At 47.7% G+C, this 25,334-nt stretch overlaps 1 protein-coding gene across 5 annotated transcripts in view; it reads left to right on the top strand.

The window, feature by feature from the left end:
* TTC7B (tetratricopeptide repeat domain 7B) overlaps positions 1 to 25,334 on the top strand; it is a 248,963-nt gene that overhangs the window by 123,712 nt on the left and 99,917 nt on the right. For all 5 annotated transcript variants that reach the window (XM_021099609.1, XM_021099608.1, XM_021099606.1 and 2 more), the window contains exons 9-13: positions 712 to 849; positions 18,205 to 18,288; positions 19,645 to 19,749; positions 22,401 to 22,518; positions 24,568 to 24,625. In XM_021099609.1, coding sequence (XP_020955268.1) covers positions 712 to 849; positions 18,205 to 18,288; positions 19,645 to 19,749; positions 22,401 to 22,518; positions 24,568 to 24,625 — 503 coding nt within the window. The remainder of the gene's footprint in view (positions 1 to 711; positions 850 to 18,204; positions 18,289 to 19,644; positions 19,750 to 22,400; positions 22,519 to 24,567; positions 24,626 to 25,334) is intronic.

The raw sequence follows: 25,334 nt of genomic DNA, 5'->3' as shown, positions 1-25,334 counted from the left end.
TAGTAGTCCTGTGTTATCTCTGCGCTAAGCAGTGGGGGGCGGGGAGGTGAAATAGGCCTGCCTTGGTGTTCTCTAGAGTCCTTTGTGGGAACATCTTTTAAAACAAAAATCTGCTTCTTGCTTTCTCTTACACCTCTGTGTTGTGCTTCCGTAAACGAGACTGAGTCAGACTTTGTAGTCTGTTCCAGCGAAGCCATCACACAGGGATTTGAATGTGGCTCTGGCGAGACAGAAGTAAGGTATATGGAGGTAGCACTGATGGAACTTGATGGGACCATTCATTGACGGGAAGTGTGGGCCTGGGGACGCTGTCCTGCTCTTTAATATAGAGCAGAGGCGGGATGTACACATGAGAGGCAGCAGGGCCTCCTTGATGGACGATTTTGCTGCCCCAGAGCGCGGCTGTGTCTGCAGCATGACTGACTGTAAACCTGAGCCCAAGAGAAACCGCGCTGCTTTGCATCAGCTCTTAGCCTGCCACCAGGGACAAGTACCCTCCAGGCTGGCCGTGTCTGGATAACGCCAGGTACCATGTGCTGTGGTGCTCTGGGGACTTGGAGCAAACAACCCCTTACTCATTCATGCCCGTGGCTCCAGACCCTCGGGCGGGCCCTCAGGGGCAAGAGGGCCCAGGTGGCTTCCCTACACAAAGTGGTAGCTGTGTGCACAGGCCGGCTCACCATCTGCTTCTCTCTTCCGTGTTGTTTTCAGGCCAACCGGGACGCTGTGCTGAGCCGGATACCTGAGCACAAGAGCGATCGCCTCATCAGTTTACAGAGTGCATCTGTGGTCTATGATTTACTGACCATTGCTCTTGGAAGAAGAGGCCAGTATGAGATGCTGTCAGAGGTACAGCCCTTGAGTCGGATCGACTTCCAGGCAGTGGGTGGTGGTGGTGGTGTAAACGCTGGAAAGAGATGGGGGACCTGGCCTTGCCCTCAACCCCTGTCACCCGCAGCCTTGAGCCGTCATTCAGCTTTAGTTTCCTTCTCTGCAGAATGGGAATTGGGCTCAATGATGAGGTGGTGGAATTCACCAATGGTCACGTCCTACCAATGGTCCGTGAACCCTCTGGGGGTGAGTCTGTGTGAGAGAAGGCAAGCATTTCTCAAGCCGTGTGATCTCCACCATAATGCAAATCTTCCATCTGTGATACTTATTTCCTTGTCAAACAGACCTCATTTTATTGAAAGGAGCAATGCGTAACTCCTGGTGCAGTGGCGACGTCAGGTGCCGTGAATACTGGATGAGCTAGTACCATCTTCCCGTAGTCTTGCTTGCTCAGAAGAGACCCCAGCCAGGCCCTGCCATCTCCTTCCCTCAGCTACTAAGAAAGCCTGACTGTTTTACAGTTTCAGAAGGCTGTGGTCGTGCAGTATTGAGTTGCTGCCCAGAATACCAAAGCCACCCTGGTAGAGGCTAAACCAGTAACAAGATCATTTTATCTTTTCCTTAGTGGAGTAAAAAGAGGGAAGGAAAGAAAAACAAGTCCTTTTTGTCAAAATGAACTTTTCCGTGTTATTTATCTTTCTTTTTCTAAATTTACACACATTGCAACAGCCTCTGGGCATGAGGACAGGGAATGAAATACAGTAACAGATTGGCTGAAATCAGATAAGCGCCCGGCTCACCCTGTTGCCTGCCGGTGTGTCGCCACATTAGGCAGGAGCCTGGGAGAACAGATGAGCCTGAGTGGCATGGATCTTTTTTTAGTCTTTGGTTTGGTGACTCTACAGGGCAGTGGTTACTCAGTCTTCCAAAAAATCCCCTCACAATCTGGCTGGATAAAACAACAAGTCCAGATGTTCGGGTCACACATGCCGCGCCCCCCTGGGACTCTCCCAGGCTGGGGATTGGCCCCCGATGCTTCCCCGCCCCAGCGGCTTTGATGTCCTGGGATCCTCTGCTCCCTGCAGGCTTAGTTCCTGTCCAGGAGCCCATCTGTAGGGAAAGTACCACCCAGCCCACAGTTGGGTTCTTTTAAGTAAACTTTCCCTCCCAGACAAACCACTTAACAGCTCTGAGAGTCCAAGGCTAAGTACGGTTTGCATGTGTACTTTCTTCCCATCGCGTATGGATAGAACCTGCCCCTGGCCTGAAACTTGCCTGTGTCCAAAACAGGTGTGAGGAGCCTGGGGTGGCTGACGTGGTGGACAGGCTGCCCACAGGCTTCCGGTCATGCCGGGGGAGACTCTAGGGGGACGGCTGTCATCCTAGCGGCATTCCCCTGCAAGCTGGCGGCTCCCTGGCAGGCGCCTCCGCCCATCACGGAATCCTAGAACCTTGTTTTCGGCCAGATGACTTTCACCTTGACATCACATGTAGCTTCATCTCGTGCTGACGACCTGACACCAGCGTCACTGGGCAGTCGGGTTGGTTGCTGCAGGCTTTGCATTTCAGAATTTCACTGCACTTATCACTTTGTCAGTGGTGGGAACAGTGCCGGGGGTTGCCTTGGAGGTGCTGGGGTAGAATGTGGGAGAAAGGGCAGTTTATCACTGTATAAACCTGGGAGCCTTCTGAATTTTGTGCCATATCTGTATTTTATTTATTAAATATATGAATCAATGGAGTTCCCATTGTGCCTCAGCAGAAAGGAACCTAGCTATATCCATGAGGATGCAGGTTCAATCCCTTGCCTTGCTCACTGGGTTAAGGATCTGGTGTTGCCATGAGCTGTGGTGTAGCTCGCAGACGCAACTCAGATCCTGCATGGCTGTGGCTGTGGTGTAGGCCAGCAGATGCAGCTCTGATTCAGCCCCGAGCCTGGGAACTTCCAAATGACACAGGCGCGGCCCTCCCCCCAAAAAACGAATCAATGGGTCAAAAATATATGAAATGGGTGACATTCATTTTTTTAACACGTAGGTCTGCAGTCCCAGGTTCTGTAGCAGGGGCTGTGAGAAGGCAGGGATGCAGCCGTGAGCCAGGCTCGGTCCCTGCCCATGGGAGGCTCCCAGTTCAGGGGGAGGCAGCCAGGCAGCAGGTGGTCACCGTCTGGGGTGGCTGACGCTAGGGGGCTCCACTAGCTCTGCAGGGTCTGCATCTGCTAATGAAGGATTTGAATCCTTGGCCTTAGCCTTTCTTGCTGCTTCTCCTTAGTTTTGCCGATGGAGCAAACATTTGGTGGCCAAATTGTCTCAGATCTAGGGCTGTGTGGGAGGAAGGAAAAAGTGCACAGTGGTGTTTCAGGGGCCAGTCCGCCTTTGGAGGTGGGGGCGTGGTCCACCCTTGGCTGAGCTGGGTCCTCCACCCCCACCCCGCCTTGGTCTCAGGCCACATCTTACCTATAAGCGTCCTGCTTCCTCATTTGCTGGGACTTTCTTTTTCTCTTCTCATCTGTCCTTCCATTTTTCTGAGGATACGAGGTTAAAAGTCTAACTGGATTTTTTTTTAAATTAAGGTAAGTTTATATAACATAAACTTAAGCATTTTAAAATGTACCGTTCAGAGGCATTTAGTACATTCACGCTATTGTGCAACCATCACCTCTGTCTAATTCCAAAACATTTTCATGACGCTCGAAGGAAGCCCCATCCCCATGCCTCCCTCCTGCCAGTCCCTCTCAGCCACCAACCTGTTTTCTGACTCTGTGGATTTACCTGTCTTGAGTATTTCCTATAAATTAGTATAGGACCTCTCGTGTCTGGCTTCTTTCTCTTACCATGATGCTCTCAAGGTAGCATGTTTCTGTCCTTTTCCTTTAATGGCCGAGTAACATCCCACTGTACAGACAGACCACGACTTGTTTCTCCATTTCTCAGCTGGGGGCATTTGGCCATGGCAGGTAACTGGATGTGAAACTTCCCGTATCACTTCTTTGGGCCCCAAGGATGTTGCTGATTGTCATGATCATCATCCAGGTGGTTCTTTATGTCCCATGGACATCTCCAGCATCATCGCCAAAGTGATCTTTCTCAAACACCCTTGTGTTGAGAAACATTTCATGGCTCTTCCTCGGCCTTCTTCTTTTTCCTCCTTTTCTAGTTTTGGTTTGCTTTCCTCTTCCTCCTATACTGAAATCGATTTCATAGTTTGTCTTTCTGCCTTATGCCACAGCTCTGCAAGCTCCTTGAAGAACCAAACAATTCCTACAAGTAAGGAAAAGAAAAAAGTCACGGACAGTCCCGCTGTCCTGAGATAGTTAGCTACCCACAGATGCTTTAGAGGTCACCGTGCCGGGCGTCTCTTGATGAATAAATGCATGTACATCTATGTAAATCTCAAGGAACGGGATGGCATCATGGATGTTTTATTGTGGATGTTCCTGATGCTTCTTCTCACCTCCACGGACACCCCCACCCGATCCCTGCCTCCTCAAACCCCGAGCCCAGGTCAGCCACCTGCTGCGTCCTGGACACAGGCCGTAGAGTCAGAGAGCTTGGGCGTGAGTTCTGGATCTGCCATAGCCTCTTAGACCTCCGTCTTTCCTTCTGTCAAGTAGGGATTAATCATCGCACCCATCCCAGTGCTCAGGACAGAGGCCAGCGCATAGAGCTCATTGACCACCAGCCACGTGCTGCTGTGCTGTTACTACCGCTGTGGGCACAGGAGTTGCCAGGCACAGGGAAGCAACCAGGAATACAAAAACAGTCTTTTGACTTCCAGAAACTTCCAGTCGAGTTAGGGAGATCAAAAAGAAATACATGAAAAGAGAAGCAGTGAGAGCCGACTGGATGGTGCCAGGGGCATTAAGTGCAGGTAAAGGGACCAGGCTGGGTGTAGCCGAGTTGGCAGGTTGGGGTGCCAGGGAGGATGGCAACCAGCTGATGTAAGAATTGGCTCTTCAAGGCCCAATAGGAATTAAAAAGTCTAAGAGCAGGTGGAACCCTCATCGTCCAGGTCATGGAGCTGCGGGGCTGTGAGCCTTGCTCTCTGAGGGGAAGAGGAGGAGAGGATGATGGAAGGGCCGTGGTGCCAGGCGCATCCCACTTGGGCTGCTCTGTGAGCCGCTGCAGGGATCTTCCTCTGTACCACCTGGAACCTTTTCCGAACAGAAGGGTTCACCTCCACCAGGCGACTGTGGGAGAAGAGGTCTCGCTTCCTCGGCCCGTCCTCATCTCTCCTCCCTTCTCTCGCCGCCCCCCAGCAACATCAGCCCTTCGGCCTCAGAGCGTGGCTGCCCCAGGCCTGCTCCTGCACCAGCAGGGACAGTGTGGGGTGGCTCTGCCGTGGCTCTCAGCCCATCTCCTTGTCGCCCTTCCTGTCACTGACACCTTTGTGTGTGTCTAAGTGCTGTGCAGACCCAGCCCTTAAAGAACTGTGCTTGCTCAGGGAGTAGTGCCACGTTCCCAAACCCTGCCCTCTCGGTCTCCTTTGTTCAAGACGGAGGCTCCTCTTCCATCTCAAGACAGGTGCCTTGTTGTGCCCACACAGTGCCTTTCTTTCTGTCGCAGCCCGTTCAGCCAGATGCTGGACACAGAGCACTGCACAAAGGGGCTGCAAACCAAAGGTGTATCACATCCCTTAAATGCAAATGCCATGTTTACCGTATCTCCAGGGCTACGAGTTACCGTGTTTTTTTTTAAAAGATGAATGTGAGTCCTGCAGAAAGGTTTGTGTAGGAAGGAGCCCTTCCTTTTTTTTTTTCTCCCCCTTCAGCTTAAAGAGAAGCACTCGTTGGCATGACAACCTGCTATTAAAAGGAAAGCAATAAGCACTGCTTTCTCTGTTTTTTAGAATGAACCCAAGCTGTAAAGAGGTTTGTTTCTTGAATTCGACTGTCAGTGGCTCCGTTTTGACAGAAGGTCATGAGGTCTTTGTTGCAGGGTGTGTGTCCCCTCTACTTAGACATGGCCGCTTTAAAGACAACGGTATTTTTAGCTTTCCTATTGAACTCGCATTCATTTGTTTATGGTAAATCGCAACAACTTTTCAGTTCTGTGGGTAGAACTGTCTGGCTACTGCTGGTACCAGAGGGACATTTACACATCCCTACCCCAAACACTCATCTAATCAGGCAGCATTGTGAAAAACGCTTGAACATCTAACTTCAATCTGCTTAACCGCCCACCACTTGTTAGTTTACATTAGCGTTTGCTATTTCATGCAGCCCCACTCGCTGTGCAGAAACCCAGCCTTGACCTATAGGACAAGGTCCCTAGAAAGCTTCAGGGTGGCCTGGTGCAAATGGAGCCACAGACTTCTGAGAAATCAAGGCAGAGCATTTGATTCCTGATAAGTGCTCAATAAACACTTGCTGGATAAACCAGCGCTTCAAAACCTATGTACGTTCTCTTCCTTCTTCTTTGATTTGAAGGTAAACAGTTCCTGGACGTGCAGTGAGTGTGTCTTCCCCAGGTTGGCCCAAAGGTTAAAGGTCATTTACCTGGGAAATAAGCAGCAGAGGAAGCGGTGGGCCCTGCTTGGCCCAGAGCAGCAATATAGGTCCAGCTTTGGGGATCAGCCCTGTAGGGATCAGACATATCACATTTGAATGTCAGGCCTGCCTCCAAAGAATCTCAGCCACTGACTTGGCCACTGGTACCTACATTCTCACCATCACGGAAGTGATTTTTGCATCAAGCATCATTGCTCTCTTCTTAAGGCTCTCAACGGGAAAAAAAAAAATTAACCTAAAGTGCAGCATTAACCATTTTAGAAGTACACAATTCAGTGGCATTAATGGGATTCACAGTGTGTAACCATTCTGTTTCCAAAATTTCCATCACCCCAAACAGAAACTCTGTACCTATTAAGCAGTAACTCCTCATTCCCGAAAGCCCCATAACCTGGTAACCTCTAATCTACTTTCTGGGTCTATGATTTTGTCTAGTCTAGGTGTATAATATAAATGGAATCATGCAATGCTAATTTTTTGTTTCTGGCTGATTTCATTTAACCTAATGTTTTCAGGGTTCAGCTGTGTCGTAATAATATATCTTTAGTGTGTATCAGAACACACTAAAGTATGTGTTCCTTTTTATAGCTGAATAATATTCCATTGTGTGTATATGCCACATTTTGTTTATTCATCCAATTATGGATGGACATGTGGATTGTTTTCATCTTTTGGCTATTGTGAATAATGCTGTGATGGACATTAGGTATACTCATATCTGAGTTCCTGTTTTCTGTTCTTCTGGGTATATATCCAAGAGTGAAATTGCTGGGTCATATGATAATTCTATATTTAAGTATAAAAACTACTGCACAGTTTTTCACAGCAGCTGCACCATTTTACATTACAAGCAGCAAGCACAAGGGTTCTAGTTTCTCCACATCCTCACCAGCACTTGTTATTTTGTGTTTGGGCTTTGGTTTTTTTTGTTTTATTATAGCCATTCTAGTAGGTATGAATGGTGTCTCATTGTGGGTTTGTCTATTGACTGATGATGTTGAACATATTTTTATGTGCATATTCATCTTGTGTGTATCTTGTTTGAACAAATGTCTACTCAAGACCTTTGCCCATTTTTAAATTGGGCTGTTTGCCTTTTTGTTGTGAAGTTATAGGAGCCCTTTATTTAGTGTGGATAAAAACCCTTAACAGGAGTTCCCGGGTGGTGCAGTGGGTTAATGAGTTGGCATTGTCACTACTATGGCTCAGGTCACTGCTGTAGCATGGGTTTGCTCCCTGGCCCAGGAATTGCACATGCCTTGGGCACAGCCCAAAAACCCTCTTAACAGATATACTGTTTGCAGACTTTTTTTTCCATTCCATAGATTGTTTTTTCCTTTTTTTGTTTTGTTTTGTGCTTTTTAGGGCTGTACCTGCAGCATATGGCGGTTCCCAGGCTAGGGGTGGAATCAGAGCTGTAACCTACACCACAGCCATAGCAACACAGGATCTGAGCCACATCTGCGACTTACCGCACAGCTCACGGCAATGCCAGATCCTCAACCCACTGAGTGAGGCCAGGGATTGAACCCACAACCTCATGGTTCCTAGCTGGATTCGTTTCTGCGGCACCACGACAGGAACTCCTCACTTTCTTGATAATGTCTTTTGGTGCACACACGTTTTGAATTCTGATGAACTCTAGCGCATTTTTTCTGTTGTGGTTCATGTTTTTGTTGTCATGGCTAAGACTCCATTGCCAAATCCAAGGTCATGAAGATTTACTCCAATGTTTCCTTGTAAGAATTTTTATGGTTTTCACTCAAATATTTAGGTTGTTGACCCATTTTGAGCTAATGTTTGTATATGGAATCAGGTAGGGGTCCAGCTTCATTCTTTTGCATGTGATGATCCAGTTTTCCTGGCAACATTTGTGTAGAGGCTATTTTTTCCCCCATTGGGTGGACTTGACACCCTTGTCAAAAAATCAATTGGCCATAGATATGTGGGTTTATTTCAGAGACCTCAATTCTGTTCTCTTGTTTTCTATGTTTATTCTTCTGCCAATACCACATGATTTTGATTGCTGTAGCTTTGTTGTAAGCTTTAAAGTTGGGAATTTACCAGTTCTCCAGCTTTGCTCTTTTTTTAGGATTGTTTTGCCCATTCAAGACCCCTTGTGATTCCATGAATTTGAGGACTGGCTTTTCCATTTCTGTAAAAAAGACTGTTAGAATTTTAATAGAGAGTGCATTCACTCTACAGATCACTTCGGATAGTATTGCCATCTTAACAGTAGCTCATGTTTTAATATCAGATCTGAGCTTGAATCTCAATTCTGCTACTCTCCATACCAAGTATGAACCTTGGTCACCTCTCTAAACCTGGCGCCTTAGGAAGGAAAATACAGGTAATAGTAGGACCTACTTCTGAGGATTAAAGAAGACTATGAGGTTTAAGAGATAGTGTATGTAAAATACATGCTACTGTTACCACTGCTAGTAGTGGTGTCGATAATCTTCTTTCTAATATAAAAATTCCCCTCTGTGATAACCCTGACCAACGATCCTTGACCCTTAGTAGAGTCTTTCATTGTGTAGTGAAAAAACTCAGCCTTGGAGTCAGACAGATCTGGGTTCAAATCTTGGTCTTTCCTAGCTGTGTGACTTTGGTAAAAATACGTAGCCACCCTGAACTTCCATCTCAGAGATTATTATGAAGCTTAGAGAGACAATAGGTATAAAATAACAAGCACAGCTCTTGGTATGTAATTCCATCCCTCTCTGGTTATTAGAAAGGATTGGTCTTAAACTCGTCTCCTTTCACCTATCCTATCTCTGGAGCAATAGGGCAAGTCCAGTCCTGCCTCAGCGACAGCCATCACATTTTTGAAGACAGCTATTATACATCTTCTTTCCTCTAACATAAAGTGTCCCATCCCTTTAGTCTTGGAGTTGGCGGATATTTCTATAAAGGGCCAGACACTAAATAGTTTAGGCTTTGAGGACCAAGGGCCATTATCAAGGCTATCGTGTAGGTATAACAAGATTGTGTAGGTTTTCACAAGATTTTTATTGGTAAAATTCAAAATATAATTAGTGAGTACAACTTTCTATAATACAGTTCCATGAATGAGAAGAATGGGATTGTTTGGGGGAATAATAGTTTTCCTAATTTGGGTTCAAATTCAGGATTTCCATTCATCAACTTTATGGTAATTGTTCATCCATAAAACCTATTCTTAGCTTTTAGACTTTATGGAAACAGGCAGCAGGTTGGCTTTGGCCCCGAGGCCATACTTTCCAAGCCTCTGATAGGGTGTCACCACCCGATTCTTTGCATGTCACCTCTCACATAGAGCTTTCTTGTTAGTCTGTGTCCTCCCCACCCCCCACCCGCCAGAGGACTTCTGTACGAGTGGATCCTAACATTCGGTCTATAGTCAAGCATTCATCCAGCGCCTCTCTTGTAAAAGACACGCCCCTGGTGAGCAACCTGGACTCCTCACGTCCTTCCCTAGGTCTTGTGTTTCAAGTGCGGTTGTATTTGAAGTCCCCAGAGCCAGGGGAGATGGGCTGAAAACAAAGACCAAACAGTGAGGGCAGTTGAGGAGGCACGAGGGAGAGGAATGAAATGCCCATTTCTTGAACTTAGTGATTCATTTTGCAAGAGTAACAGAACCACGTCGAAGCGGGATTTGAGTAGAAGCCCGGCGCCCCTTACCATGCAACCTGGAGCAGTTGCTTCACGGAGTTGAATGGAGAGCATGCCAGAGGGCAGCATCCAGCGTTCACGCTCCAGAATCGAGTTGGTGACCTTTGAAAATCAACCCCCTCTACTGCCTCTAATTTAAGCATGTTGCCAAAGCAGTAAAATTTAGGCCCTCCTCTGCTTGGAGCCATATTGCTGTTTTAGGGCAAAAAGAGAAGTGGGAAACCGGGCCATGGATATGGGGGTTTGCCCTGTTTTATTTCCAGAGGAGAAACTTCGAGCCGGCCTTGACGGATGGTGTCTGTTTTTTCAAAACTGGGCGGGAGGGCTTTTATTTGTCACTCAGAGTCCCGTCCGCATGCTCTGTAGAAGCTGTTCCTCGCCCCAGACTCCTTGTAGATGAGCTCTCTCCAACTCCACTCTAATTTGTACTTTGGTATTTAGTGAATTTAGAAGTAAGGGCTCTGGCCTGAGCCTCCGAAGACCAGCCTTCTCGTTTCGGGTCTGCCACTGTGTGACCCCGGGCAGGTCCCGTCTCCTCTCTGGGTCTTCATTTCCTCGCCTTTAAAGTCAAGATGGGACGAGATAATCTCAAGGTCAGCACGTTCTCAGATTATGTCAATCCGTGGGTCTAAGCAATCGTCCAATGTGTCAAAATTGCTTAGCTTTTCATTGCTAAAGAAATGAAATATTCGTACGCCATGTTGCATTTTTTTTAATTGTCACACCACTGCCAGGAATTACATTTTATTAATTGACTCATTAAGTATCTAGGATGTAGAGAAGAGAACCTTTCTAATCAGTTGAAGGATCTGTGTTTACAAGACCTTTTAGGATATGGCCGGCCTGCCCGCAAAGGTGAATAATGTTCTTTTTTAATAGTGAGGAAATTTAGACTTCAGCTCCAGGCTCAATTTGAGGGGTATCTGATTATTTTATTCCTGCCCCCCCTCCCCCACAGTTTTTTGGATGCTGAATCTCACTCTTGAATTCCAAAAATAGACCCTGGCTTTTCCTTGCTTGTGGTATTGTACAGCTGTCACTGCCATGCACCCAGTTCATGTCACTGGGCTTCGCCTACTAAGAAGGTAATTGCTAAATCCCTTTCTTATGCCAGAAGAACTTCGCATTCCTGGAGCCCCCCTCAGAGATGGCTGATGTATGAAAAGCCAGAACAGGAGATTGGAAAGGAAGCATTCTTACTACCAAAAGGAAATCACGTTTTTGGACGTGGCGTTTTGACGACACTCAAATGAAGAGGATGCCAGTTAGAGCCTAATTGTTGTCCTGCCACATATTCCTGGTATTAAGTGAATGTTATCTGGGAGTTAGCGAGGTGGCAGTAGTATGATTACCGTGAACAGGCCTGTCTTTCCTGGTAGAAAGAGTGCTCTTGCCAAATCCATCTTCTTTCTCGTAAGGGAGATGATTTGGAGATGTCACCTGCTGTTCTGTGTGGGTGACTCAGGGATCTGCTGATCTGAATTGGACCCCACGCCCCTCTCCCCAGGCCCACACTGTCGTCTCTCCATGGGACACCGGAAGTGGAAAAGGCCAGCATCCAGCTCTCATCTCCACCTTTCCACGCCCCCCCTGCCATCGACGGGCACCCGCACCCCATTCCCAGGGCTCCTCTATGCAGATCCCCACAGCAGCATCTGACACTTTGTTTCATAAAAACAACATCAACAGAGGTTTGTGGGAGTTCCCTGGTGGCACAGTGGGTAAAAGATCCAGTGCCGTCCCTGCTGTGACGCAGGTTCAGTCCCTGGCTTGGGAATTTCTGCATGCATCAGGCATGGCCATAAAAAACAACAACAACAACAACAAAAAAAAAAACAATCGGTAGCACGTTTATAGCAATTACTCTGTGCCAGACACTCCTCTAAGCATTTTACATGTATTATTTCCTCTAACCCCGTAACAGCCCTCTGGCTGGTGAGCGACGTGTTTGGATTAAGCTCAGGCAGCCTGATCTCAGAGCTGGTGCCTTTGACAGGGATGGCTCTCCTCTCAGCCTCCTGCTGCCTCTGCCCTTCCTCTCTAGCCACCAGCCATGCTGGGCCTGGGTGACCAAGGCCGCCTCTTGGATGCTGCCCACCCCCATCCATCTCCACCCCCCAACACCCACATCTTCCTAAAAGTCCATTTTCAGCAGGAATCGTAGATTGGAACCATTATGAAATGTGAATTATTTTGTTTTGTTTTATAGCATACATTCCGTTTCTAGTGTCCTTACTTCATTAAAATTGGAAAATTTAAGTTTATGGACCGGACGCTATCTGTCATTTGCATCTGTGATTTGCTATCAGAATAATATGTATGCTATCTGTGATTTGCATGAAAATTTGCACCAGGCCAGAGATCAAACCTGAGCCTCTGCAGTGACCTGAGCCACTGCAGTCAGAGTCTTAACCCACTGCACCACAGTGGGAACTCCAATAATAAATTTTTAAAGAAAAAAAAACCTGGGTGTTCCTGTTCTGGTGCAGTGGTAGCAAACTCAACTAGTATCCATGAGGATTCGGGTTTGATCCTTGGCCTCAACCAGTCGGTTAAGGATCTATCATTGCCATGAGCTGCGGTGTAGGTTGCAGCTGCAGCTTCGATCTGCTGTGGCTGTGGCTTAGGCTGGCCACTACAGCTCCAATTAGACCCCTAGCTTGGAAACTTCCATATGCCACAGGTGCAGCCCTAAAGAGCAGAAAGAAAAAGAAAACTGGACATTTTTATGCTGTCACAAGCAGGTATGATTAGGGTGCTTGACAGGGATAGTCACACAGTGTTGGGGTGAGCAAAGACCTGGTCTGAGGGAGGAGCAGGTGCCCCTAGCAACCCCCAAGTTCCCTTTGCTCTTAGAGACATTCTCAGGAAGAGCTTTTCCTTTTGTGATTGGGGTATATGGACCTGAGCTGCTCAGGGATTTACATAATCTCAATGTTTATAGGAACACAGGAGGGAACATGTTGTAGAGCCAAGTGGTCTGCTTGGCGTCAAGATTTCAGGAGCATCTGGAGCTGTCTGGGCACTTTTTCACAGCCAGCTGCCGTCACCATACACAGGGTGCCAAGAGCGCCTAGGAAGACAGAGCCATCGACTCTGAGGCCAGAGCTCAAGTACCTCCGAATTGGATGGAGGGTTAATTTGTAATCATTGGCTTGCATTTGCTACCTCTCTTTATGGCATCCCTGTGGCTTACAAAGCATGTGGCTGCTCCGGTTGAGAAAGCGGTCCAGGCTGGGAGCAGCATGCAGAAGATCTGCAGCATAGAGGGCATCGCGGCCCCTGGAAATCTTTGTCAAATTGTGCACCTTTGAGATGGGCCACAGCGGTACTGGCGGATGTCATGGAATCCGTGAAGTTTCTTGAAAATTCTGCAAGCCAGAAAGGCCTCGTTCCTCAGAGTCTCAGAGATCCCAAAGGGGACACAGGAACAAGGGCCCCATCAGCAGTAAAAAAATATTGCTGAATCTCAGAAATAGTTCAGGGAACATGTGGCATTTTTAGAGGCCTTTTTATTTAGTTCTCCTTGGCTTTCTGCAGCACGAGTGGGCCTGATCTGTTGAGTGGCTTGTCTGTAATTAACGCCTCAGAGGCAGTGGAGTGTGGTGGGTACGTGTTCCAGCACTGGAACCAGACTGCCTGGTACAGGTCCTGGCTCCACCGCAATTCCCAGAGACCTTGCAGTCACGTGGCAGAGCTGTGCTCCATTTCCCTCCCCCGTAAATATAGCAGTACCTGCTTGTGCCGAGTCAGGTCGTTAGGACCAGCAGATGAGACAGTTCTTGTAAAGCAAGTAGAATAGCGCCTGGCTGCCCAGTGTCCTCAAAGAGCTTCTTGTCTCAGCCAGTCCCGGCTGCTGTAACACAGCACGTGTTTATTTCTTCCCAGCAATTCTGGAGGCTGGGAAGTCCAGGATCGTGACTCTGACAGGTCTGATGTCTGCTGAAGGCCCACGTCGTGGTTGCAGACTCCTGACCCCCTCACCTCATGGGTGGGGCCAAGGATTTCTCAGGCTCCACCCTCACAAGCTCATCACCTCCCAAAGGCCCTCACCTCCTACCATCATCACATTGGGGATTTCAGTATATGGATTTGGGGCGGCAGGGAGACATACCCACTTATTAAGGAAATAAACGTATATTCTAGTTTGGTTCCATAAAGTAGCACAGTATTTTCAAAAGACTCCGATTGAATCCTTTTCTAAAATGAGGAAACATTTTGTGAAGCAAATAATTATTTCTGGTATAATGTATTATAAGTTTGAATTTGCATATATTAAATTTAGGTAAAGTGATAGGTATTATGTTGCATTTTCTTTCTCAATATAAGAATGTTAATTCTTTTACAAAAGAAGGAGTAGCTGACCTTTATTTAGCACCTGCTAGCCTGTATCTGGAATCTCGTTCTTATTGCTTATTATGTATTAACTAATTTAATCTTCCCGCTAACTCTCTACGTTCATTACTGTTACATTTCGCATTGACTGTAAGGAACGTGGGTATAGAGAGGTTCATTGGGTTGCCCAAATTCGCACACTTAATCTGTGGTGATGCCTAGATTCTTTATTTCTAGCCACTGTTCAGGTTGCGAGTTCCCTATTCTGGAAGGCAAAGGTGCTCAGGAAGAAGTAGAACCATTCCTCATTGGGAGCTAGAGGTCGGGGGTGGTGTAAGAGGGGCCGGAAGCATTTGATAGGGTGCACCTTCTGGGCCTTGGTTGTAGGTAACAGAACCTGACTTGATTCAGGCAGAAAAGGCATCTACTGATGCCTACCATTTAGCACACAGGAACTGCAGAAGCCTGAAGAATAGGGGTGAGCAGAAATTAAGGAGGCAAGGCCCCTGACCCAGTCTAGGAGGACACAATCAACTCTGAAAGGCCTCCACCAACCCAGCTGCTATTGTGGCCCCAGGCCTGGGCCCAGGAAACAACTTCCAAGGGCCAGTCCCCCTGCCCTGACGTCTGGATGCAGCTCCTGTGCAGGAGCATCTGATTGGCTGGGCTCAGATCACGTGACACACTCCTTTTGCTTCCCTCCTTCATTCACCCTTAGAGTGTCAGCCAGAATCTGTTTCCCTTCTCTATGGGGTGCTCTCCCCCATCTCCCCTGCTCCAAACCAGAAAGTCAGAAGAGTTTTGAGGTGATTGGCAGCCAAAATGACAAATGTCCCCTTCTTTGGGGACGTCAAGGACGATGCTTCCCAAGTTCCCTGGTAGCCCCAAGGTTCTGAGTCTTCTCTGTGAGAGCCCGTATTTCCCTGTAGCACCTGGAATGAGCTCTGTACCAATTAGGCTTCCAGTGAATGTTTCTCCCTGAAGATAATGAGTATGTTAGCCTTTGGCACAAAAGAAAATAAGGACGCACACTTATTTATAGCATCGAGCTTTTTGATTCGGAACAGACTGTTTCAGCTGTGAGCTCCTTTTGTTTATCGGGAAAACAGTTGATATTTATCATTCCTCTTAGCAAAAGGAGGAAGAAAAGCATTTAAACATTTAAATGTTTCTGTGTATATATTTAAGTACTTAGTGGTTATATTGCAATGAATTGTTTGAGTAGAGCTGGTAGCACAAACCTCGTTTTTGCTCATCATACCCCCTTCTCTACACACACTGACTCTTTTGCCTAATTCCACCCAGTGGGAGCATCATTCTTGTTTCCTTCATCTCCCCTCGTCCCCCTTCCCCAAATCAGTTTCCAGGCACTGTTGGATTTCACTGCTTTGGCATTCTCTCCATAGCATTCCTCTCCTGTCCTCCCCAACCCGTTCCCAGCCATACCGCCCCACACCTGGATGAAGTCTCCCCCCCACCCCACGCCCCATCTTGCCCACTTGATCTTCTTAGTGAGCTGCTTCATCTTTCGCCCCTACTTAAAGGCACAGTACTGCCTTCTTGTTGCTCATCTGTGTAGCAGAACAGGTAAGAAGATTCTGCGGGCAGGTGCAGATACCAGCTCTGCCATTCAGTGTCTGTATTAGTGAGAAGTATATCCAGGAGCAATGAACAAAACCAGCGTCTTGGGCCTTACCCAAATCTGAGTGTATTTGTTCCCCACGACGAGAAGTCTGGGGAGAGGCAGCCATGCCAGGCTAAATGCGTTGTTGCGCATGTGATCAGAAAGAGGAAATGAGTGTCCAGCCTACATCCTGTACCACCCCTAGTAGGGGCTTATCAACTGCTTATACTTGGCTTTTTAAGATATTTTTAGGGCAGGTTTTCACAGTAAACCAGCCAGCATAATATTCACTGTGGCTTTCTCTGTAAATACCATTTGGAATTCTGGAATCCTTTTCTCTCCTCTCACCCCTTCACTCTACCTGTACCATGACCTCCAGTGTGTCATGTTCTTTGTGGCTCCTTTGTCCCCCCCACCCCAGCTCTCTCCCCTCCCTCCTCATCCAGCCACGAATCCTGGAATCCTGCCCATCCTTCTCCGACCCTCCCCGGCTGCATGGAGCATCACTAGAGGAACGTGGCTACATGGTGTCGTGGGTACCACTGTGCGTCCACACCACAGTCTTCCAGGTGCCCTGATGGGAGCTCTCTGTCCCCTCAGAGTGAAGGTTTTATGTTGTTTAAAGCTTCTCTGTTCTTCTTTTTTTTTTTTTTTAGGTCCACACCCTTGGCATATGGAGGTTCCCAGGCTAGGGGTCAAATTGGAGCTGTAGCTGCTGGTCTACACCACAGCCACAGCAACATGGGATCTGAGCCATGTCTGTGACCTACACCAGAGCTTGCCCAATGCCAGATCCTCAACCCGCTGAGCAAGGCCAGGGATCAAACCTGCCTCCTCATGGATGCTAGTCAGATTTGTTTCCACTGAGCCAGGACAGGAACTCTGCTTCTCTGTTCATTTTTAAAACTCCTTGCCAAGTTCTTTATCGTTCCTCCTAGAAACCACTTTATTCCAATGTTAGGGAGAAAACATTGGCTGAGCGGGACAGGCCCCTCAGGGTCTCTCCTCTGTACTTAGAAAACCCGCCTCCTTGGGAGGGGGCCTTACATCCGGGGCCCATTGTTCTAGGGGCCCGGCTCTCTAATTTACCTCCTTGGTTTCTTTCGTGCTTGCTTATTCCTCTCAGGTTGCCTCCTCATTCCCCTTAATCCTAAAAAATCTCTGTCTCTTTCTCTTTCTCTCTCATAAATGCGTGTGCATGTGCACACACACCTGTATACACGAGACCTTCTATGCCACAGGTTTGCTCCAAGGTAACCTGCAGGCCAGAGATGTTGGGGCCCCCTTCCAGCCCTACATCTCACCAGCCCTAGGTGGCCCTCCCGAGCTGACTCTAACTCACACACTCTTCTTGGTTCTGAAGTCCCCGGACCATTCTGTCCACCCTCTTCCTGGCCTTGGTCTTCCACCCCCACCCCCGACCCCGGGATCTTCCTTAAGTTCTGACAGAATCATGTCACTTGACCTCCATTTGCAGATTTCCGACCTCAGCGGGCATTGAGGAGACAGAGGAGCCAGGATCTCTGCCTGGATACTTTCTCATGCGGGACCGGGCTGGGCTAGGGGTGGGGGGGGTGCAGAGAGTGACCACATCACATTGAGACACAGTTATGAACTTGAGGAACGGATGGAACAGCTTTGAAAAGGAGCTGCCATGTCAGGCTCTCAGGGACGTGCCCCAGCCACGCCTGCCTTCCAGCCCGAGTCCCCTTCCTGCCCCCGTACCCTTGGCCGGGTTTACACTGGACCACTTGCTGTGGGTACCACTGCATGTCCACACCATGGTCAAAGCCTCCTCTCTGTGGCTCCGTCTCATTGCTTGTCCCCCTCCTCCTGGAGTACCGTTTCCGAATCACCGCTGTGTTTTTCCCCTTCTCATCAGTGAACACCCAGCCCAGTGCCATTCTTCCAGGATGCCTTCCTTCATCCCCAAGGCCACTTTCCTGCAGTCCTGTCTGTGTCCTGCACTAGGGGCTGGTATCTGATAGTGTGTGTACCTGCCACCTTCCCTGTGCCAGATGAAAAGCTGCTTGAGATCACGGGCTGTATTTCAGGCCACTGTGCATTGTCCTGCTTCTGGCACAGTGCCTGGTGCCCTAGGGTGTGAGTGGGGGAGGTGGGGGGGTGGAGGGTCCCCGGTGGGGCTTGGTGGAGAAATGTGCTGTAAACATTCAGACACAAACTCACGCCTGTCCCAGCTGTGACACCGGCAATTCTCAGATGTCTGCGTCCGTTCTTCTTTCCAAACCAGTGCTTAGAAAGAGCCATGAAGTTCGCCTTTGAAGAGTTCCACCTCTGGTACCAGTTTGCCCTGTCCCTCATGGCTGCTGGAAAAGTGAGTCTCCCTCTGTCATCTGCAATCCTCGGTGTCGATGGTTCACTTGAATTTCACGGGATGACGTGATGCCCAGCAGAGTCTGCACCAACTCTGTGCAACTGTCCTGTGGCCATTTATGAAGGAACAACCCGATTATTTGGGGGCCACCATGGACATGTCACTGAGAAGGCAAATTCTGAAATTCTTGCCATTTCCTAGTCATTGTAAGTTTATTATCTGAAGATGCCGCTTACACGAAGGCCAGTTCTTCACACCGACCCCTTTCGCTCATTGGAGAGCGTACATCGTGCTATGTGTATACGTATGACTGAGTCACTGTGTTGTACAGCAGAAATGATCACAGCCTTCTAAATACACTATACCTGAATAAAACTGAAAAAAAAACAACAAACCTGGAGGGGGAACTCTCTTAGTTATCTTTAGCAATATACGCTGTTAGGCAGTGGAGAGAAAGGCCTGGTGCCACCCTTGTGGCCACGTGACCCTCGACAGGTCGCTTGGGATCTCAGCTTCCTCTGCCATACAGTGCAGAAATGGTAGTACCGACTTCATAGAATTGTCACTGTGTAGTGTGATAATTCCCACAAGTGCCTAAAACAGTCCCCCCCCCCCCCACATGAACACACTCAAAACAGAGAGCGGCCATTGTTATTGTTGTTACCTTGGGCCCTTTCGTGGATCGTTTGGTCTGAGACACAAGATGATTTTGGCTGAGTAGAGTCAGAAATTTTGTGTGGTATGCTTTAAAATTTTTTTTAATTCTATTTTTTATTTTTATTTTTTTTATCTTTTCAGAGCCGCACTCATGGCACATGGAGGTTCCCAGGCTAGGGGTCTAATTGGAGCTGTAGCCGCCGGCCTACGCCACAGCCAGAGCAATGCAGGATCTGAGTCGAGTCTGTGACCTACACCACAGCTCACGGCTACGCCTGATCCTTAACCCATTGAGCAAGGCCAGGGATCGAACCCGCAGCCTCCTGGTTCCTAGTCGGATTCATTTCCAAGGCGCCACAACAGGAACTCCCTAAATTTGTTTTCTAATAATAATGTAAACTTTCACTATCTTTATTTATTTATTTTTTCTTATTTTTTACAATGGCTACGCGAGTAAGGAAGAGAACTAGGGCAAGTCCAGGGCAGCATTTTTACTTGTTTTAACCACAGTTTACTCCACGGTCCCACCAAGAGTTCCAAGCTCTGGTTGCCGCCATCCCCAGGCCCCTTCTGGGTTGGGCTCGATGTTGGAAAACCTCATTAAGAGGGTATCCTAACCGGAAACCCCTCTGGGAAGGCTTGAGTGTTTGCTTCTGTCAACAATCTTGAGTTTCACAGAAATGATCTCCTTTTGCCAAGTCTGCTCGTGCCGTGAAGGTGCTGAAAGAGTGCATCCGTCTGAAGCCGGACGACGCCACCATCCCCCTCCTGGCCGCCAAGCTGTGCATGGGCTCCCTGCACTGGGTGAGTGGGGCTGGGCCCTCTGCGCATGCGCGGGACTGCCACCCTTTGTCATGTCTGGGCAGAGAGAAAATCGTGGTGATTCATCCGAGACACAAAAGCAAGGCCGTTCAGAGCCCAGACCTCTGGCCTAGGCCACTGGCCTCCTCGGGCCTCATCCCCAAACCCAAGGACTTAGGGGAGTCAGTATGTTCCTGGGACACCCCAGGTTTTTCTTTGTCATGGGAAAGTGCTTCAGCAGCAGAAATGGTAAGACAGACTTGGAATTCATCCTCCGATACATCCTGTGTGCATGTCACGTGGGACTGAAACGGTGTCTGTCCTCCGTGGCTCCCTCTTAGCCGAGCCTGAGTTTTTCTGTAAAACCAAGGGTCACTCTGTACTTCAGCTCACGTGTACACCCAGCTTCCCTCATTCCGCTTCCTGCAGAGGCTTCCCTCTTCAAACATTCTTATTCAGATTTGAAGCTGGGAAGAGTCTGATTTGTAACAGTTGTAGTCCCTTCAAACGACACCATTTGAGTACAAGGCAGAAAACTCAGACCGTTGCTGAGATGACCATACAGATAATCACTGTGTATACAGTGGAGCGTTAATGCCTTTCTTTACCTTCATGTCAAGGTGAGTGATAAGAAGTTGCCCAAAAGACTGAGGTACCTGCTAAGGTTTTTTTACCTTTATGGTCCTTTGCTGCTTGCTTTTTTTGTGTTTTGTTGTTGTTGTTGTTGTTGTTGTTTTTAATTGTGTGTGTGTGTGTGTGTGTGTGTGTGTGTGTGTGTGTGTGTGTGTGTCTTTTTAGGGCCACACCCACAGCCTTTGGAGGTTCCCAGGCTAGGGGTCGAATTGGAGCTGCACTGCTCTGCCTACGCCACAGCCATAGCCACAGCAATTTGGGATCTGAGCTGCATCTGCGGCCTACACCAACGCTCACAGCAACGCCAGATCCTTAACCCAGTGAGCGAGGGCAGGGAATCAAACCCACATCTCATGGATAGGAGTCGGTTTCATTACTGCTGAGCCCGAAGGGGAACTCCTGTTTTTGTTTGTTTGTTTGTTTTTGTTTCTTTTTTTTTTCCCCCATTTATTCTCACCCAGCAGGACAAAAGTAAACATTGTAAAGAAAGTGTTCTACTTTCCTAAAATTTTCTCGGGAAAACATGGAAGAAAGGAGACATTTTGACAGAGCAGGCTCTCACCTGAAGCACAGCTGTGACGACGTTGTATGGTCCCTGGAGGTTTTGACAGTTTGGGGTGGCAGGTGTGGGCACATGAAGGCAGGCTCTGAGAGTGACCAGATCAGGGGACCAGTCCTTTCAGTTTTGAAAATGCCAGCTGTGACACTGCCATACTCCTTCCAGCGACAATAAGATATAATCGCTGACACCTAAAATGAAAATAAACCTGACTCTTTTTCAGGATGAGACTAACAAATATTTTCTGTATTTTTTTTTACATTTTTATTATTAAAATTTCTAAATATCACAAAAGTAAAGAGTATCATCAACTATCACCCAGGTACCGTCACCCAGCTTCAGTAACATCAGCACTTACCATCCGCCAAAGGAACAAATATTATTTTTGCCTCTAATGAGTTGTTGCAAAAGGTCTTACTGTGGGCGTAGTTCACAGGTGCACATTTTCCGCTGGAGTCTGTTGATGCACGGTCCATGTGCTCTGTATTGTAAGACAAATAGATGGAGTTTTGAAATTTTTAACAGCTTAAGGGACAGAGACGCCAAACCTAAATAGATTCTTTATGTCATGCAAAAATGGAAAGGCCCAGACACGAAATATATCAAGAACTTTATTCTTTACAAACGTGTGTGTATATGTGTGTGTATATATGTATCTTAATATAATATATATACATAAGAGCAATGAGATCCTGCTGTGTAGCACTGGGAACTATATCTAATCACTTATGAAGGAGCATGATAATGGGAGAAAAAAGAAGTGTACACATGTATGTGTGGCTGGGTCACCTTGCTGTACAGTAGAAAATTGACAGAGCATGGAGTTCCCATGGTGGCGCAGCAGAAAGGAATCCAACTAGGAACCATGAGGTGGCGGGTTCGATCCCTCAGTGGGTTAAGGATCCAGTGTTGCCATGAGCTGTGGTGTAGGTCGCAGATATGGCTCGGAACCTGTGGCTGTGGTGTAGGCTGGTGGCTATAGCTCCAATGGGACTCCTAGCCTGGGAACCTCCATATGCCACAGTGCAGCCCTCAAAAGACAAAAGACAAAAAAGAAAAGAAAATTGACAGAACGCTCTAAACCAGCTCTAATGGAAAAAATAAAAATCATTATAAATTTTCAAAATATGTATATATGTATGTGAATAAAACTTCTGAATACCTAGCACAACCTAATTTCAGAGCCAATCAGTGAAAAATAGAGATGAAAAAGAGTCCCACCAAGCATGAAAATGACCTTGGAAAAGGGCAAAAGAAGCATTTAGGACAAAAGGCCAGGTGGGAATCCTGGGGACTGCTTGAGAGGCTCAGATAAAGAAAAGAGAATCACCGGAGTGGAACTGGAAGATTTGGGAGTTGGTTTCACAGTGACTCATCAGAAATCGTTGTTGGCAGCAGAAGCTTATGGGAGCTGGGTAGAAATTCTGCAGGTTGTTGTTTTTAACGTATCTGGTTTTTTCAGTTGGAGGAGGCTGAGAAGTTTGCCAAAACTGTCGTTGATGCGGGAGAGAAAACGTCAGAATTCAAGGCCAAAGGCTACTTGGCCCTGGGGCTTACGTACAGTCTGCAGGCCACTGATGGTGAGCAAAGTCCCTGCCCAGGGGAGCAGCAGGACTGGCACCACCCCCTCTGTCCCAGGAGGGTGCATGGCTGGGTCATTCTCTATGCCGTCCTGGGGTGCCCCACAGCCACTGTCCTCTTTGCTGGGACAGGTCAGAGCGGGGGAGAGAAGAGACGGAGGCCCTGTGCCCGGCTCCCAGGCCCTCCTCACAGGTGCCCAGCTGGCAGGTGCAGAATCTGCCAGGAGGTGAGAGGTGAGCAGGCCCGAGAGACAACTCACCCCACCCAGCCTGCACCTGACTCCGCCCCAGCGCTTGGCCGGAGCTGCCCCGTGCGAAGGGACGTTGGGGCTCAGGCGTAGGGATTCTTGAAGCATTCAGGGCCAGCCTCCTCCAGAAAGTGTCCCCTGCTTTATCAGTGCCTGTCCCTTCTCTGTGTGCACATTTTAATTCACAGATATGTGTCCATGCCATATAACAGTTCACAGCACACACAGTGACATGATGCATTTTGGATATGCTTACCGTTTTGGTGGATGGGCTTCTGGCTCAAAACAAATCTTAATTGTGTTTTCTCTACTTAATGAAGTTTTCAATTATATGTTTGCAGAAAGGGTAAATTGATACATTGTTTTTCTCAACTCTTTCTATTATTCCTTGAACATTTCGTTTTTAAATGTAACACGAATACAACCCCCCCAAAAAAATCTCAAAAATGAGTGTCTAACTCAATGAATTAATATAAAGGGAATTAGTTATTCTTGTGATCACCGCCCTGCTCCGGAGACAGAACCCTGCCGGCCACCTGGGATTCTTCATGCGCCCCTCCCAATCCAGGCACATGGAAATTAAGAGAAACTTTCTTAGGAGAAAACACTACCCTGACTGTTATAGCACTCCTTTTCTTTTTCTTTCTTTATCATTTTGCTATAGCCTATTTTCCATCTTACCCTAAATCATTCTTTCCTCTGCCCTAAAACATCAAAGACCCTGGCGTAGTTTAGACTATCAGTTGATTTTCCATAGTGGATTTTTTGCTACTTTTTCACGTATACATGACACCCTGGCCATACCCAGAACGTGTTTTTAACTCTACAGTAGACTTTCAGTGAAGTGTAAATTTAATGCTATATATTAACCCACATGAATTCTTCGTTTGGACCTTCCCCTAATGAGCCCTGTCACTTTGAGCGAGTTGCATGACCCTGTTGGGTCTCGCCTGTATTCATGGTTCACTTGGGTCACCTCCCCGGGTCCCTCTGGCTCACGCACCATGGCTCTAAGTCAGCCGTGGCTCACAGCTCCATCAGCTCTCTGGGCAGCCTGCCACATCCTCAGCGTGACGTCAGGATGGGCTCTGCTCTATTGGACTGGGTCAGTAAGGGTCATCTCCATTGCAGCCATCAACAGGTCCCTCTAGGACGTTTTCTGTGGTCCCAGTAAAAAGGACGTTTTTAGTCCCTCCAAGACTCTCAGCTGCCATTTCTCATGTGCTGCAGACAGGGGGCGTGTTGAGCTGATTTTCCAGTATCAGTGCCGGGTTTGCCTGGTCTGTCCCTTGTGTTCACATCAAGGTTTTAGAGGTCTTGGCCATTTCCACTGCCAATCAAAGTGGCCTTTCATGGCATCAGGCTGGTGTCGTTGGTTCTCAGTGCCAGAAGGAACTCTGAAGGCCGTCTAATCCACACCATTGGTGCTGGAATCTGTTCTATTCCATTCTGGCAGAGCCATTCTTTACCCATGAATTACATGCCTACACTTGAGAATGTTTTCCCCTCTGAGGTTCTCAGCTGGTCTTTGGAAGATGGGCCCCTATTCCTGGGGGTACCAGCCAACTCACACGCTTCCCTTGGCCTGGTTCCACAGTTATGCCCAACAGGTGCAAGGGCCTCTGGCCACCCTGGCCTTCGTTTCCCATCCTTTACAGCTCCTGGGACAGGACTGGGCACACAGGCACCCAGAATTTGTTGCTTGTAATCCAGTTGGATGTACAGTTTTGGGGGTGAGTTGTGTATTTGTCAAAAACTCCCTGATCTCCCATGCCACTGACTAATTGAACCCTTTTCTTAGCTTCTTTGCGAGGGATGCAGGAGGTCCTACAGAGAAAGGCGCTTCTTGCATTTCAGAGGTGAGTGGGAGTTCATCTTTTCACTCGGCTGTACATAATGACACCAAAGTATGAGAAGTATAAAAAGAAGAGATATTTATAAAGATTATGTAAACAGTGTTTTACCCCTGGGAGCCTTTCCTCTTGAGCACTGAGCATACCATGTAAAACTTGCTGCATCACTTGTTGCCATGTAAATCTGCTCTCTGAATCTGTTTATTCATCCAGGCACATTTTATTCATCCCTAATACAGCGATCGCAGCTCGAAGACAGATAGTCTTTTATGTCTAGGGAGACGATTCCCTTTTATCACAAACATTTTTCATCATCTGGAAAAAGGATCATTCTTTGCTAGCTTTTTTTTTTTTTAACATGTCAAACTGCAGATGTTTATATTAAGAAATGAAAAGGCCAGATTTTAGGACAGTCTCCGAAATAGTATGTAAGACAGATAGTCTGGCCAGCAAGTCCAAGCCTGCTCTCTGTCCCCACCCTGCCTCATTAATACCTTAGACTCCTCTCTGTCACTGCACCTTTTATGAAATTAGGAAATGGCCTTATAATTAGAGGATGCCTGAGTGTCACAGTGCTCTCCACACCCCACACCATAAGGTGGACGGAACGAGTCGTGTGTTCGCTGCAGGTGTGGGGCTGAGACGCAGGGATGAAGAGTCAGTCATGTGGCGATTGAGGTCGGGATGGAGTCAAGGTCTCCTGACTCTGCCCAGC

Source organism: Sus scrofa, chromosome 7 (genome assembly GCF_000003025.6).
Source record: "Sus scrofa isolate TJ Tabasco breed Duroc chromosome 7, Sscrofa11.1, whole genome shotgun sequence".
Lineage (NCBI taxonomy): Eukaryota > Metazoa > Chordata > Mammalia > Artiodactyla > Suidae > Sus > Sus scrofa.
Note: the sequence above shows the minus strand (reverse complement) of the source record. Positions and strands in the feature narration are given on the sequence as shown.